The following is a 15,689-nucleotide window of genomic DNA, read 5'->3' as shown; positions in this document are numbered from 1 at the left end:
GCAGCTGAAGTTTCTCCTAAAGAGCAGCAGCAGAGAGGAGCGGTGTGTTCCACAGCTGCAGGATGGAGAGCAACTTAAAGAGCGGGTGACATAACACTGTGTATCATCATCCCTCATCTCTTTTCCTCCATCTTAGGACGCAGGTGCTTTGACAGACCGTGAGGCGCACACGCACGCACACATACACACATACACACACGCGCACACAGAGCACATTACGTGGCCATCTAAGCAAAAACAAGAAAGAGGGGGTGGGGGTACAGGGGGGAAAAAATACACAACGCACAGGCTCACATTCTGCACCGCACCACGGTGTCGGGGTGAATCCGACCAGATGAACACAGCCCGAGCCCCCTGCCTCCCCGGCGGCCGCGGTTTATTTCCAGCGCCGCTTCTGAGGACTTTTTTTTTTTTATCTGCGCACCACTAAAGGCGGCTGACATTTGAAGAGAGCATCTCTGTTTTTTTTTTGTTTTTTTTTTGCTGCAGAGGATCAAATGGCCAACCCCTCCCTCTCTCCCTCAAACACACACTCACTCCATCCTTCCATCCATCCATCCATCTGTCCGTGCATCCACGGGAGCCCTGCTCAACGCCCAGTGTAACATCGTAATAACACAATTCGGTACTGAACTCTAAGACACACACACACTTGCACACACTCGCACACACACTTTACTGTAACAAATCCAGAAACAGGAACGACTCGTGTGAGCGTTTACAGGGAACGCGCTCGTAGAGAAGGTGAAACTAGAGGACAGCGTGGAGAATATACACTTCAGCTATGACTCAGGTCGGAAAGAGCATTCAGAGGAATAGAATACAGAGCGAGAGTGTATTTTCTCAGCCCCTTTGCAAACACACACACACACACACGCTGATAAACTGCCCAACACAGGCAGAGTGACAGGGAAGTGGGTAAACGCGCATCACTGAGCTCGTGAGAGAGCGCCATAGTTGGTTTATTCCCACTTATTATAAAGGCATCGGTGTAAATATGAACATCTGAAAGCAAAAGCAGCATCCGCTCTAAAACTAGTGTCACAGAGGTTTCCATCACCGAGGATGGCTGTTGAAAATGTAAATAAATAGGGGAGGAAAAAAAGAAAAAGAAAAAGGTCAAAGTGTTGAGAGCTCGCGGGTGAGTTTAAGTTTTAAATTATAATCGGGGGGAATAGGAAATTATGAAAAGATGTAAAAACTGCTGTAATCTCGGTCAAACATCGCGCTGTGTGATGCTGAGGATGCGGAGACGCACCAAAGTTAGGCACCAAAATAGCCTCGAATACGGAGATAAATAATAATATGTGCGGTTCACATTCAAAACATAACCAGCGATGGTTTCTCTTTACCTGGATTCAACAAATATTTCCTCTGAGCTTCGTCCTCGCCGGGTTGTAAAAAAAAAAAAAAAAAGAGTTGCAGGTCGCTGTCAAGTAGTTTGCTTCAAAAACAAAATATATATCCCGAGTAAAAGGTTTTTTAAAAAACGATCTTCTATCCTGTTTACAAACGTCCAGATGTGATAAAGAGAAGCGCGGAGGGGAAGGTGTCCAGCGGCCCGTCCTACACAGCGCGGCGGCGCACGGCTGCGTGTCGCGGCGTTAAGATGTTACTTGTTTGTAAGCAAAAAAACATGGCTTCATTTGCCTTTGTCAGCGAGAAAAAACGTAATATTGACTTACCTTTCCCTCATGAGCCATTGTATCCCCCCCTCCTCCTCCTCTCCACGCGCCCCCCCCCTCCCCATCTCCCCCACATACACACACACACCCCCCGATCTCCTCCCTCCGCCCTTTGCCATGACATCACGGAAGCTGTAGTAAAACCTCCAGCATCAGATGGGCAGGGCTTGAGCCTCCCCTCCCCTCCTCTCCTCCTCCTCCTCCTCTTCCTCCACCTCCTCCTCCTTCTACTACACACTAACTCAATGGGCATATGTATACACATACACTCCCTCTCTGACTTTCTCTCTCTCTCTCCATCCCTCCTCCCCTCTCTCGCTTTCAAACACATACATCATCTGAGCCGAGAAAACTGACAACTTTAAACTACAAACTAGATTTCAGCAGCCTCTCCACAGGCAGCAGCAGCAGCAGCAGCAGCAGCACAAACCTTAATCCAAATATTAGAAGAAAAAAAAAAGAAATAAGTTCCCGCTGCTGTTTTCTCTCCTTTTCTCAACAACATGGGGGTTACAGTCTTTACGCACAGTCTGGAGGAGACTGCTGCATCCCTGCGCCTCTGGGCTCCGCAGCCAACACAATATTACGCACCAGAATGAGCTCATATTTTATACATTTCACCGCGCTGACAAGTTCTTGATGTTCCGCAAATGCATTATGGAGGTTATAGCTGCTGTAATCCTTCACCCCCCCACACACACACACACACCCACACACCCACCCACCACCACCACCACCACCACCACCCCACACATCCTGGAAAGTGGTACCGTCCAATAATTCATTCAGGGGACATTTTTTTTCTCCTTCTCTCTCCCTCGGATTGGGAATTGATGTAGTAGTTGTATGCAGAGTTAGTATATGCACGCTGCTCTGACAGCATCTGATAATTCCTCCGTATAGGGAAGAGGGGGTTTTAACGACATATAGGCAGAGAGGCGAGTCTCTGAGGGAGCTTAACTAAAAATTATTTATGCTCTGGGGAGGGCAGGGGATGGATATCAATTTGAATTATCGCTGGAGTAAAGTAAAAAAAAAAAAAACAGTAACAGAGAAAATGTGTTGAACAAACATGAGGTTGAGGTTCGCAGGAGTTTTTAAGAGGAGTGATCGCTGTCAGTTCCAGATCTGCTGATAGTTTTAAAGGATCATTGAGGCTGTCAGTGCGGCTCTGAAACAACAAACAGCCAGTCTTAATAGTGCAACTTGGAGTCACTCCCAAATGTTGCTCACACCGTGGTTTTTGCTTTGCTGTTTTGAAACCATTAGTGGAAATGACAACCATTCATTACAAGCCATTTGAGAATAGTCCCCACAAATGCCATCCTTTATCTGCTGTCTCCACGCCGCGTACGCAGGGAATATTCAAAAAGCCCAACCTTCAGCTTTCAGAAATTCTATTAAATTCTTATCTCTTTGCAGCAGGCTCTTTTTGTGCAATCCCATTGTTATGCATTGGAGCTGAAATCAATCACCGGCCGTGCACGCCGCATCAGTATGATTTCAGACCGTGGGCGCGGAAAGAGAGGAGACTCACACACAACAACAGCACCGACAATCGAATAAACAAAAGAGGGAAAATATTAATATAAATATATATATTATTTACATATCCCGGGCCCTGATCCAGCAGAGGGGAGCGTGTGTGTAGTTAAAGGCCTGCAAGTCAGGTGTGAGCTGAGAAGCCAACAGTGGCAGCAAGGTGGACGGATTAAAATAAAAATAAAAAAGTACATTCTTTTCTAATTCAGCCTAGCAGTAGTAGTAGTTTTGAACTTTTCCATCAGTTTGAAGTCAGGACTACGGACAGCTCAGCTCCAAGGTGCAGCGGGAGTGTGGTGATGGGTGAGTTCAGCACCGTGGACAGCTCCGGCCTGCTGCCTCTCAGGCCCCTACAATAACTTACATAAGCTCATTGTTGAAGCAACAAAAGCTTTTGTCTGCGCGCTGCTCTGACTCTCTACCTCATTAAGTGTCATTTCGGACTGCATTTATTGGTATTAAACAAAACTAGTTTGATTTAATGTAAATATTTGTTTATATCCTTATTTATGTGAATACTTTAAAAAAAACTTTACTTCAAGTATTTTCACTCTTACTGTGAAAGATGAGATTGTTTGAAACTAAAGTAAAGTAAAATAACCAAAACTAAACTGAAGTTATTGTAAGCTCATTGATCTTTTATGATTATATAAGAAAATAATAAATAAACTAAGTTGAAGTTAAGTATCTGAATGACCCTGCCTCATTATTTCAGGTCGTTTCACTTGAGTAAGTTTTTATTTTATTTTGAAAGATAAAGCTCTAGTTACTAGTAGGATGGAAGAAGAAAAAAGTTTGTCTTCTGTTGCTATAATAAAGTGTGTATTGTGTGGCACTGAACTAAAACCAAACACAACTTACTCCTGTGAACAAGTGGAGTATTAATAGTGGAATAAAGTGAGACATTCTCTTTTGAAGGCCAGCAGCTGTGGCTCATGTGGGAAAACTTTTCTCCACTGCTGTTACAAAGTGAGTGCAGATGCAGATGGTACAGGGGCCTGCTGCTCCTTAATGCTCACGTCACTCCAGACTATAGCGGTTGTATGGTGGCTATATTGTGGAGGCAGCCAGTATAAATATTACATGGGGCAGCAGCTGACTGAGCGCTTAGGTTGGGACCGGGGGAGGCCCCTATAGTCCCTCGACAGATGGAACAAGCCGACAGACTAACACAAGAAAAAAAAGTTTTTAATAAGCCCGCAGCTTGGCATTGTCCCCACGGTACCGGGGCCACACGGTCCCCTAGGGGACCAACTGTCCTTTGTCTGGCTAGTTTTTTGTGTTTTGTTAGATTTTTTTTTTAACACTTAAGTCTAAGTGAAGTTTTAGTTATTAGCTGAGGAGAAGTTTATTTTAGAAGAGTATTAGCCTACTCTAAAGTGTTTGTGTGTGATGAGTTTGCAGCTTGTTGTTGTGGTGAAGTTTTAAAGTTACAGCTGGTGTGTCTATAAGCCTCAGATAATCCTGCGCAGCGACGGATACAGTGTCTGTAGCAGGGCTTTTATTTTGAACAGAAGTAGAACTGCTGTAAACACAACTTTAAAAAACGTAAAATTAAAAAAAAAAAAGGTCTAATATTAATCTGTAAAGCGTCTAAATACCTAGTGGCGCAGATACTCGCTCTACGTTACTCTCTGTGTCGGTTTACACACTGACGCACATGCCGAAACACAAAGTTAGGTTTAAAAGTTGTCGTAGTTTTAGTCATAAACAAAGCCAGTGATACGAACCTAGGAAAGTGCGGCACAGCTTCATGTTTGCGGTCCTCCTCCTGTCTCTCTCAGTCTCTCTTCTGTCCCGTAGCGACCGCCGCCGAGTGCCGCCGCCAACTTTACTTGTGCCGAGACAAAGTTGCTCAAACTTTAGTTCAACTTCTGCGGCCCCGGGCAGAGGAGGGGAGGGGGCGGGGCCAAGCAGCTGACTGACACACCCAGGGAACCAATAGGAGGGAGGGTTGGTCAGCCCCCTTCCCTGCTGCCGGGAGCTGGACCCAATCCCAGCCCCCCTCCCTCCCTCCCTCCCTACTCCCCCCACCCCAACCCAGTCTCAGCTTTCAACAACAATAGACTGAACAGCAACAAAGAGCATCTGCTGCGCCCGGTGTTGTGGCCCTACTGGTTCCTAATTTAACTGGTTACGGTGCTGAACAGCTGCAGATGTTTTGCGCTCCCTCAGCAGATTCGTCACAAATTCACAAACATACACAACATATTACCAGCGAGTTTCAAGCCACAATTCACATCTACCGCGGCGAATATGCTGCTGTGAGTGAGCACTAACAGTTACGTACCAGCCACATGGAAAAAAAAAAATAAAGTGGAGAAAAAATAATCTTCACATATTTGCGTGGAGCGGGACTCGATCTCGCTTCAGCAAAACCAATTACACCACTAACCACCTGTCTACCTCTGTGAGCTACTCAAGCTCACAGGTGTCAGCCGCTTCACTGGATATCAGTCAATTACGTCACTACAGGTAAAGTTTTGACTCGAGCTGATCTGAAACAACTGGTTACCATCGGTTTGCCTTTGAAATACACGGACAATGCCTCAGTGTTTATTGTTCTCTTTCCTCCAGTCTAATCGACATATTCAGCGCTACACTTCTCTCCGCCCAACACTACACACTATGACAAAGCCTGTCGTGTTGAGAAAGTGATGAACTAGCTCGGAAATACTGTCAAAATACGCTGAACAATATGTAAACAAAAGCGAAACACTTGAGCCACTGCATGTGTACATGGTTGAAAAGTACGACTTGCATTTAATCGCATTACTGTATTGCGAATGTTTTGTGTACTTACATTTCTTTACACTTCTCTACAGATCTTATAAAACGCACAACGTATTTATTGGCGTGCATTAAAAGAAATGTTCACTTCAAGTCGCCGTGGTTCGCGGAAGAGATGTTACCTGAGTCTACCTGTTTCGATCTGCCTGATGATGCGTTCAAGGGAACAGGGCAGCGTCGGACGTCGGCCATTTAGATCGCCATGGACCCAAAACTGTTTAGTTCGTCAGTTTTTTCTGTGAATGTCAAACTAGTTTTAATTAAAATGTATACCTTTACAAAGGGCAATGATAAAATATGTCGGCACACGAAATCTAAAGCATCAGACCATTCTATAAACACATTTCAAACAATCGACTCACGTCCGACGCTGCCCTGGTCCCTTGAACGCATCATATTCACCGCAGCCAGAAACAGCTAGACTCAGAGCTAACTTCACCTCTCTTCCTCGAACCACGGCGACTTTAAATGGACATTTCTTTTAATACACGCCAATAAATACGCTTTGCGTTTAATAAGATCTGTAGAGAAGTGTAAAGAAATGTAAGTACACAAAACATTCGCAATACAGTAATGTGATTAAATGCAAGTCGTACTTTTCACCCATGTACACATGCAGTGGCTCAAGTGTTTCGCGTTTGTTTACATATTGTTCAGCGTATTTTGACAGTATTTCCGAGCTAGTTCATCACTTTCTCAACACGACAGGCTTTGTCATAGTGTGTAGTGTTGGGCGGAGAGAAGTGTAGCGCTGAATATGTCGATTAGACTGGAGGAAAGAGAACAATAAACACTGAGGCATTGTCCGTGTATTTCAAAGGCAAACCGATGGTAACCAGTTGTTTCAGATCAACTCGAGTCAAAACGTTACCTGTAGTGACGTAATTGACTGATATGCAGTGAAGCGGCGGGCACCTGTGAGCTTGAGTGGCTCACAGAGGTAGACAGGTGGTTAGTGGTGTAATTGGTTTTGCTGAAGCGAGATCGAGTCCCGACCCACGCAAATATGTGAAGATTATTTTTTCTCCACTTTATTTTTTTTTTCCATGTGGCTGGTACGTAACTGTTAGTGCTCACTCACAGCAGCATATTCGCCGCGGTAGATGTGAATTGTGGCTTGAAACTCGCTGGTAATATGTTGTGTATGTTTGTGAATTTGTGACGAATCTGCTGAGGGAGCGCAAAACATCTGCAGCTGTTCAGCACCGTAACCAGTTAAATTAGGAACCAGTAGGGCCACAACACCGGCAACTTCTCACACTCACTAAGCTCCCCCGGCAATCTGATTTAAACCATACAAACACTTCACTCCGTCTCATCTGACTGCTTCATTCATGCTCTATTTTTAGAGCAGGGACACTTTACCTCAACCTCAGCAAACTCTGAAAAAAAAACAAAAAAACATAAAATGTTGCATGAGTATAAGACACAAATCCAAAATATGAATATCTAAACTGGAGTTTCAAAGAGAGGAGGCACAATAATACAATAAAAATGACTTAAGACCACATTAGCATATAGGCCATGTTTTAAGAGCTTTTATTCTCTTAACCCAATAGGCTATATCAAACTCCACAAGGAATCAAAAATGTACAATACAAATACAAACAGGTTTTTGAAACCTTTTTTTTACACTGAAGAAAAATAATACAAAAAGTATCCATATGAAACACTCAGTTTTAAGACCAAATGAGAACATTATATGTTTTAAGAGCTTTTAGTCACTTACATCAATATTCATGTCATAAATAAAACTCATAACCAAATAACAAAAATATAAACATAATATATATAAAATAAAAGTTTGAAAGAAAGAAAGCACCATAATAAGAATTAAATATTTCCAGAAACAATTGAATGTTATCTTATTTATATAAAAGAAAGTTTTTATGGCTTTTATTCTCTTAAACCAATATTACTCTTTTCAGTTTTCCCAAACTTCTGCTAAAGTTAAGAGCATCTCATCAGGTGACTGGTGGTCTGAGCCCCCCTCCTCCATCATGTGACCGCAGATATACCAGATGTACGGCTAATTTAGATAAGTTAGAGGAACATTTTCACTGGAACTCCGGGCCTATTCAGAGAGTCTGTGTCTGGAGCAGACAGACAGTTCCTCCCTCCCAATAGCAGATGGTCTGCCAGATAATGAGCTCTCCAATTGCTTGCTCCCATTACCCCCATCCCCATCTCTCCAAGATGTAATGGGGGGTAAAGCAACCCCAACACATTCTACTGCTTTTCTTCTTCATTTCATTTTATTTCACACACGTTTAATGACATGATTGTTTTTCATATTGTCTGTTCAACAGACACATTACCAGACAATTTGCCCTGTTCCCAGCAAGGTGTAGCCTATTGATGCCCATTTAAGTTTAATTTAACAAACACCTGACCAGTTACAGGCCGTAAAATTAAACTAAATAAAATAATCAAAATTTAAACTGGAAAAATACTCAAGTCTAAACTAAAATGGCTTATTACTCATGCACACTTTTATCCTGTAAGACTGAGTTACAGTTGACCCACTGACCCACTACAAGCGTGAGCTATTGTTACTAAAAAAAAGCAGCTAAACTCAACTTCACTGATCCATTATAAGCTTAATATGTGACTATAAAATCAAACAAAACAAGGCTTAACTCACTTTTATAATCCTGAAACGTTGCACACAACTTCAAACTGTGACACACAACTAAACTCTAATTCCTTGACCCTTTGTATGAATAAAGTGAACTTAACTAAAATGACTCTTCGTTTAAAGGTTGAACAACTATCAGCTACTAAACTTCACAGTACAAATTAAACTCAACTCAACTCAAACTACTTGGAAACCTGGATTACTGTGTTCAATTAAACTAAACCTAAACTCAGTCATTCCTCGTTATATACACTGACATCATTGTTTCACTACTCTTAAACAAAAACTAAAATATAAGAAGAACAAAATGAATCAGACCAAAATTCAATTGGCTGCTGTTGACAAGTCTTGTCAATGAATAGAACTGGAGGACAGAAGTTAAAATCCACTCACCTAAATCTGAACTATCACATGCAAATCAAACAAAACTTTATTTTGCCCATATTGATGCCACTGACTTAACTAAATTAAACGTAACTCTGTTCAACTCAGCTTGACTGGAATAAACTCAATTCAGCTGACCCACTATTATAAATCTCTTTTCTGCTGTGACCAACTTAATTAACTCAGACTAAACTAAACTAGACTAAACTAAACTAAACCAAACCAAACCAAACTAAACTAAACTAAACCAAACCAAACCAAACTAAACTAAACTAAACTAAACTAAACTAAACTCCAAACCAAACTACATAAACTATACTTTATACTAAACTAAACTAAACTACATAAACTAGACTTTAGACTAAACTAAACTAGATTAGACTAAACCAAACTAAACTAAACTAGCCTGCATTAGTTTATGCTACCAGATGCCAGTGTGCACATGTCACATCTCTTTCTTGGCGACTGCCTCGTCGCTGCTTCTATGGCACAGACATGTGAAAGGGAAACGCACATATGTGATGAATTCACTGATTATCAAACTGGCTTTAGGAGTGTGGACAAAGAAGGTGTCGCTGTTGAGGAAAAGTGCTGGGTCTCCACTGATGCCATGGTAAGTTTTTTTTCCCCTTTTTTTTATCTGAGGATGCCAGACAGCCTCTTGTATTCTTCTTGAGCACGGTGCACTCATTAGCCTATTAACTTCACTGTGCACCCCCCACCCTTCTGTTCGCCTATCCAGATAGGCCCAAAAACACACTAACACATTCACACCCACACACATACGTACTGCACTTTCACAAGCATATGCAAACACACAGAAATGAATGCACGCACACACACATGCACGCACGCACACACACACACACACACACACACACACACACACACCACCCCCCTCTCCTCTTATTCTCTGCTCTGTATAACAAGCAGCTGAACTCTGACATAGCCTCCAGCTGTCCTGGAGATGGTGGTGACAATAAAGTTTAAACAAATACACACACACACACGCTCATACACACACATACACACTAGTGAAGAGCAGGAAACAGGACCTTGTTCAGAAAATGACCCGTGTGAGCTAATTAATGGAAATTTCACTCCATCTTCATCATCATCATTATTCAAAAGTACTCTTAAATGTTCCCTCCTACGCTTTCATTATCATTATTCAGCATCTCAGACAGCAACAACTTTGGACTGAGCTGGTGCAGAAACAGAAAGGGTCACCACTCCGCTGGAAGGGAAACGTTTCTGCCTCTAATACATTTTTCACATTCGTGTTTGAAGTAACAGAGAAAGTGGAAGTAGTGTACACACTGCGGTTTGTGCGAGAGGGTGAGAGAGGAGCACAGTTTTTTTTTCCTCCTTTATTGTAACTTAGCTCAGTATGGACACACTCTCGCATGCGCACACACACACACACACACACACACACACACACACACACACACACACACACACACCCTGGGTTCCTGCACAGATGGACATCAGAGTCCTGCTCCCGGTCTCATGATAACAATCAGGTTCATAATGCTATGGCTTTATTGCCCTGCCCCTCTCCACTCCCCCCACCTCCCCTACATCCCCCCTCCCTCTCACTCACTTTCACACCCCCAACCTCGCTCTCTCTTTCTCTCTAACATCCATGCACCATGATCATACTCATATCTGTCAGCTCCCATTAGACACAGCAGAGCAGTGCCACCACCAGGACACAGGGATGGGATTTCTTTTTCCAAATATCTCCTCATAGTTCATTCAAACATCAATCCCCAATCCAACATGTTTGTTCAAAAGGATCAATTCACTCTGGTTCAAGCTGGTGAAGCAACACCCATACGTCCATATGGACCAATGCTGTGATCAGCCCATTCAACGATCTGATCAATCTAGTGGAAGTGAAGAGGGACTGGTCACCTCTTTGTTGAAAGCACAAAGTATAAGTTAACTTAAAACTTCAGCCAAGTCATAGAATAGAATAGAATAGAATAGAATAGAATAGAATAGAATAGAATAGAATAGAAGAATAAAACTTTATTAATCCTTTACAGGAAATTATTGTGTCACAGCAGCTCCAATAGAATAGAATAAAAATACAGATACGATAATTAGGAGAATAAAATAACGGTCTTAGGCTAGCAGTAATATTAAGGATACATTAACAAAATCTCATGAATGGTGAGAAACAAAGAAAGAAAAACTGGGCTATAGTTGTTGTTTCATGACTCATCAGTCTGTTAAAGCAGAAGTAAGTGATATATTTGTGTTAATATAAGTCTTAAATAGTTATATCTTCCGACAGCAATCACTTACATAGAGTGTTTGGTCTGAAACACGGGTCTCTCAGTCACTCTGCTCTGCTCTGAGCCGAAGAGAAAACATTTATCGTATCCTACAGTTTTTATCCAATGAGGAGAGAGAACGGCATGCAGGGCTGTGTGTGCAGCCAAGGGACGCCGTGAATGTGGCGACGTAGGGACGAGGACTGTTATGGTGCGTTCAAGGAAACTCGTATTTTTCCGACCGTGAAGTGGTACCAGTTTGATCTGGTACGAGTTCACGGGTCAGAAGTTACGAGTGGCCGTTATAGTGACTTTCACAGGTAAAACAGGTCGGAGAAACACGAGTGGGTGGAAACTACAAGTCGTAAGTGTGACTGAAGCTGTAATTTACGCAAAGCTGCCTGGAAGCCATTACGCGAAACGAACGCAGCATTAGCGAAAACGACCGGACCACTTACTTCTGCTTTAATATCTAGTCAACAATTATTTGCCAAAAGAAACTGGTCAAGATGATCTCTGCAAATGTTTGTCTGCTTACATCCAACCCCCCCAAAAAAGAAAAGATACCTCAAAGTTTTCTTTGGAATTTGTAAAAAGTTATAACACAACCTCTCAGCAGCGCTACATCTTCTGATTGGACAACAGTGGGAAAAGACAAGCCATGGCTACATGTAGCTGGTTAGCATGCTAACATCAGTAGAGGAAAAGTGATAGAAATAGACATAGACAAAGACATTTGTTATCCACCATTACTGTCAGTTCTTGGTATTCTAGATACTGGCTTTTTCTCCACTGGGTTCATGCTGACATCAGCCACAGCAATAAAGTTAGTTAGTTAACAATTTATATTTCCCCAGCGGTGTTTCATCTTATTTTCCTTGTTTGGGTGGAAAAGACTGCAGTTTGGGGACTTGTCAACTTCAACTGTGTTTGCACTGAACTGTCTTCATGTGCAGTAGATAAACAAACTGATTCTTTGTTGTCATTAGAATACAATGAAACTTAGTTTGACAGCAATCCATTATGCGTATAGCTGCTCAAAATGATACATAAAGTAAAACATAACATGTATTGGTCCTAACAAGAATAAATGAGTACGTACTGAAAGAGTGATTACAGGAAGGAAAGCAAACGAAGCAACTGACCATTGTTTAGAGACGGATTAGAAAACTTGTGAACTTCTCCTTTAACATAATCAGCTGTGAGTCTGCCTCTCGACATGATGAAGACACAGACGGCCTCTGGCCCCCCATGACTGTCTTATTACACTTCTCCTTCCCCTCTTCTCCTTTGTGGGAGTTATGAATTTTTAACAGGCGTGTGCGAGGAAAAGGAAAAGGCCAAGAGACAGACAAAGTTTGGTCTGGGTGCCACTTTGGATGACCGTCATCTCCAGGGACCGACCCCCCCCACCCACTACCCACACACCCACCCACTCTGCTGCTGCTTACCAACCCGATCCACAGCTTGGGCCTCCCCATGGGCAGGAGGTGGGGAGGGAGAGTGTGTGTGTGGGGGGGGGACACGTGGAATGGGGTCAGCTCTGCCAAAAGGCATCACATCGCTCCACTCCTCTGCACCGCCTGCTGCTGCTGTGTCTGTCTGCTGTACCTCTCCGTCACTCTGCCCGTCAGTGGGGTGAGTCTGGAGTGGAGTGGAGTGGAGTGGACCCCCCCCCTCCCCGCCCACTCTTCATCCTCTCTTATAACTTTTCACAGAGCGCCACTCTCGTAACGCACACGCCGCCAGCCACGTTGTAAATAAGCCTTCTCCATCACTACGCCCCACAGTCCAGACGAGCCTTGCGATGCTCACCCACTCCTCCTCCTCCTGTGTCCCACAGTCTGCCCCCACCCCTCGCCCCCCCGCTGGGGTCGACCGCCTGACCCCCCGTCACCCTCCAAAGTCACTGAGTCAAATTCTTCGAGGCGTTTCCTTTCGCTGATTTCTTCACTCCCCTGCTTCTTCTCTCCACACTTGACCCTCCCAATCTTTTCCCTGCACACTAGTCCCATCTCCTGTCTTCCCTCTTTTCTTTTTTCTCTCCACTCTCCACCTCTCTCTCTCTCTCTCTCTCTCTCTCTTAGCCCCCTCTCCCTCTCTCTATCTCTCTCTTCTCCTCTCTTTCTCCCTCCTGCGCTCACCCGGCAGCAGCAGGCTGGGCAAATATGTGCCCTGAGCAGCGGTAAATACAGGCAGCACTTCACAAACAAGGCCTGATTACAATGACAAAGGCTGCCACACTTTAGGGAGGAGCTTGGAGCAATTTGGAGGCTGCGGGGGCCATTGAGCGAGTGGCATACTTAATGGGCTTTGTGTGCCAGAAGAAAAGGGTCTGAGCTTCTGGGCCCAGCTGTCACTATGGAAAATATCAGACTGACACAGCACCCGACGCTCTTTGGCTTGCTCTCTTTTCTTCTTTCAACCCCCCCCCCATCCCAAAACCTCACCCCTACACCCACCCCCTGTCCCCCCATCCAGCCTCCCTCTCCTCTCCTCTCCTCTCCCCTCTTCTCTCTCCACTCTTTTTTTCTCTAGTTAGTGAGCACAAAAAAGTGAAAGCTGTTGGAGAGAAAGAAAGAAACTGAATGCGCACTCCCTCTCTTGATCTCTCATTCTCACACACACACACACACTCACACAAGGAGAAAAAAGCAAGCGTGCACCCGTGGTCACACACACACACACACACACACAAATATAATGCACAGTAGGCTGACTCTGCAGCAATTATTCAAACCCTAAACCCAGAGGGATAAATGACATTATTACATTTCACTACTTAATTACGTGTGTGGATAGTTACTAAGCGTTAGCCATCATGCATGCATAATGCAGTAAGATATAGTCACTTCGCTTCATAAAGCACCCTTTCATTACCAAATGTATGGCAGAAGAAAAACAAATTAACACATGTGCTCTGTGGAGGAAAAAAAAAAAAAAAGCAGGCACAGTAAGGGAGAAGAATAAACACACATTAAGTGCAAATATATGATTGTAAGGCATCGCATGGCAAAAAATAACTCCAACAACATTTAGTGGATTTCCAGCAGTGCCAAGCGACAGTTTATTTTCTGGAAATGATTTTTCTCCAGTGATAATGGGCTTGGCTCGAAAACAAAGACTAAGAGATCCTCTGAAGCAGCTCTCCGGTTACGCTTCCTCAATCCTTGTACGCAAAGCAAGCGCTCACACTCCAGATCCAACTGTATTACACCAGCTCTGTGACTTATGGCACTGTAACACTGAGCATAATACACACACCCACGCTCACGCACGGCAAAAAAAAAAAAAAGAGCTTGCGCGCACACACACAGGCAAAGCTGGAGCACTGGAGGCTGAACAGGCACAAACACATGCACACGGTCGCACGGCGCTGCATTATTGAAACACAGCACAAAGCCAGAGTTGGATGTTGTTTCACCTAATCTCTTTGATACCACTGTGGTGCTGCTAAGCTCCAGAAAATCAGCTTAGCAGATGTCCTAAAGTGTAGGTGGCTTGTTTCATGAGGCAAGAGAAGAAAACGCTACAAGAAGGAGAAGAAGAAGTGAAAAGAGGGAGGGTGGGGGCAGGGCCGCAGATTTGGAACGGGGCCCTGACGAGTTCAACTCAATCCCCTTTTTACTTCTGTCTGCCAGGCACAGTTGTTCCAGCAAACTGGCAGAAGTTTTTTTTTTTTTCTCAATTCATCCATCACTCCATCTTTTTTTTTCTCTTTTTTTTTCATTCCCTCCCCCAACCGCTTGCTTTTCAGAGCGCTTACTCTACAGCATGTGTGTGACTTGTTTTTTCCAGGCCAAAGAAGTTGTCGTACTTGTGATAATGGTGGCGATAATGACTGTAATGAGGTTTTTTTCTTTCACAAGGTTGCACATGCTGCTCTGCCTTCAAGCCCTAACCTGCACTCTGATGTCAGTTGATTACAGTCGCACACACACACACACATAAACACACACACACACGTCGCATGCATTATCAGCACAAGTGAGACATCTGTATGCAAATGTCATTATGTTGGTGGGAAGGTGGCTCAGAATGGGCCGGGTGTGAGTGATGTTATGACAGTGAAGGAGGGACTGAAAAAGGTCGGGCTCTGAAGGAGTGTGTGTGTCAAGAGCTGGAGCACATATGTATGGTATCCATAGTAACCAACTAACCCAACTCAAGATGGCTCCCTGATGCTGTCATCTTTTATCTGGTTCTCCAGCCTCGCGCATGCAGCGCACACTTATTTCACCCGCTCACATAGCTCATCTCCTCACATTGATAATGCAGCACAGAAAACACACACGCGTGGCCATGTTTCAGACAGATTAATAAAACATCAAATCCCTCATTGAGATAGTGCAGCTCCATGGCAAG

General features: G+C 43.7%; 1 protein-coding gene across 8 annotated transcripts in view; it reads right to left on the bottom strand.

Annotated features, from left to right (window-relative positions):
- myt1b (myelin transcription factor 1b) overlaps window positions 1-15,689 on the bottom strand; it is a 118,949-nt gene that overhangs the window by 35,351 nt on the left and 67,909 nt on the right. For 3 of the 8 annotated variants that reach the window (XM_085781048.1, XM_085781049.1, XM_085781050.1), the window contains exon 1: window positions 4,958-5,106. The exons of 1 other annotated variant lie outside the window; for it this stretch is intronic. In XM_085781048.1, the coding sequence (XP_085637174.1) occupies window positions 4,958-4,982 (25 nt within the window). In that variant the 5' untranslated portion in view covers window positions 4,983-5,106. Of the gene's footprint in view, window positions 1-1,352; window positions 1,718-4,957; window positions 5,107-15,689 lie in introns of those variants that run through there. 4 more of the 8 variants (XM_085781052.1, XM_085781054.1, XM_085781053.1 and 1 more) reach the window with 3 other exon arrangements.

The sequence above is a fragment of the Trachurus japonicus genome, chromosome 7 (genome assembly GCF_045865225.1).
Source record: "Trachurus japonicus isolate A0001 chromosome 7, Traja_1.0".
NCBI lineage: Eukaryota > Metazoa > Chordata > Actinopteri > Carangiformes > Carangidae > Trachurus > Trachurus japonicus.
This window is presented reverse-complemented; position numbering and strand designations above follow the sequence as displayed.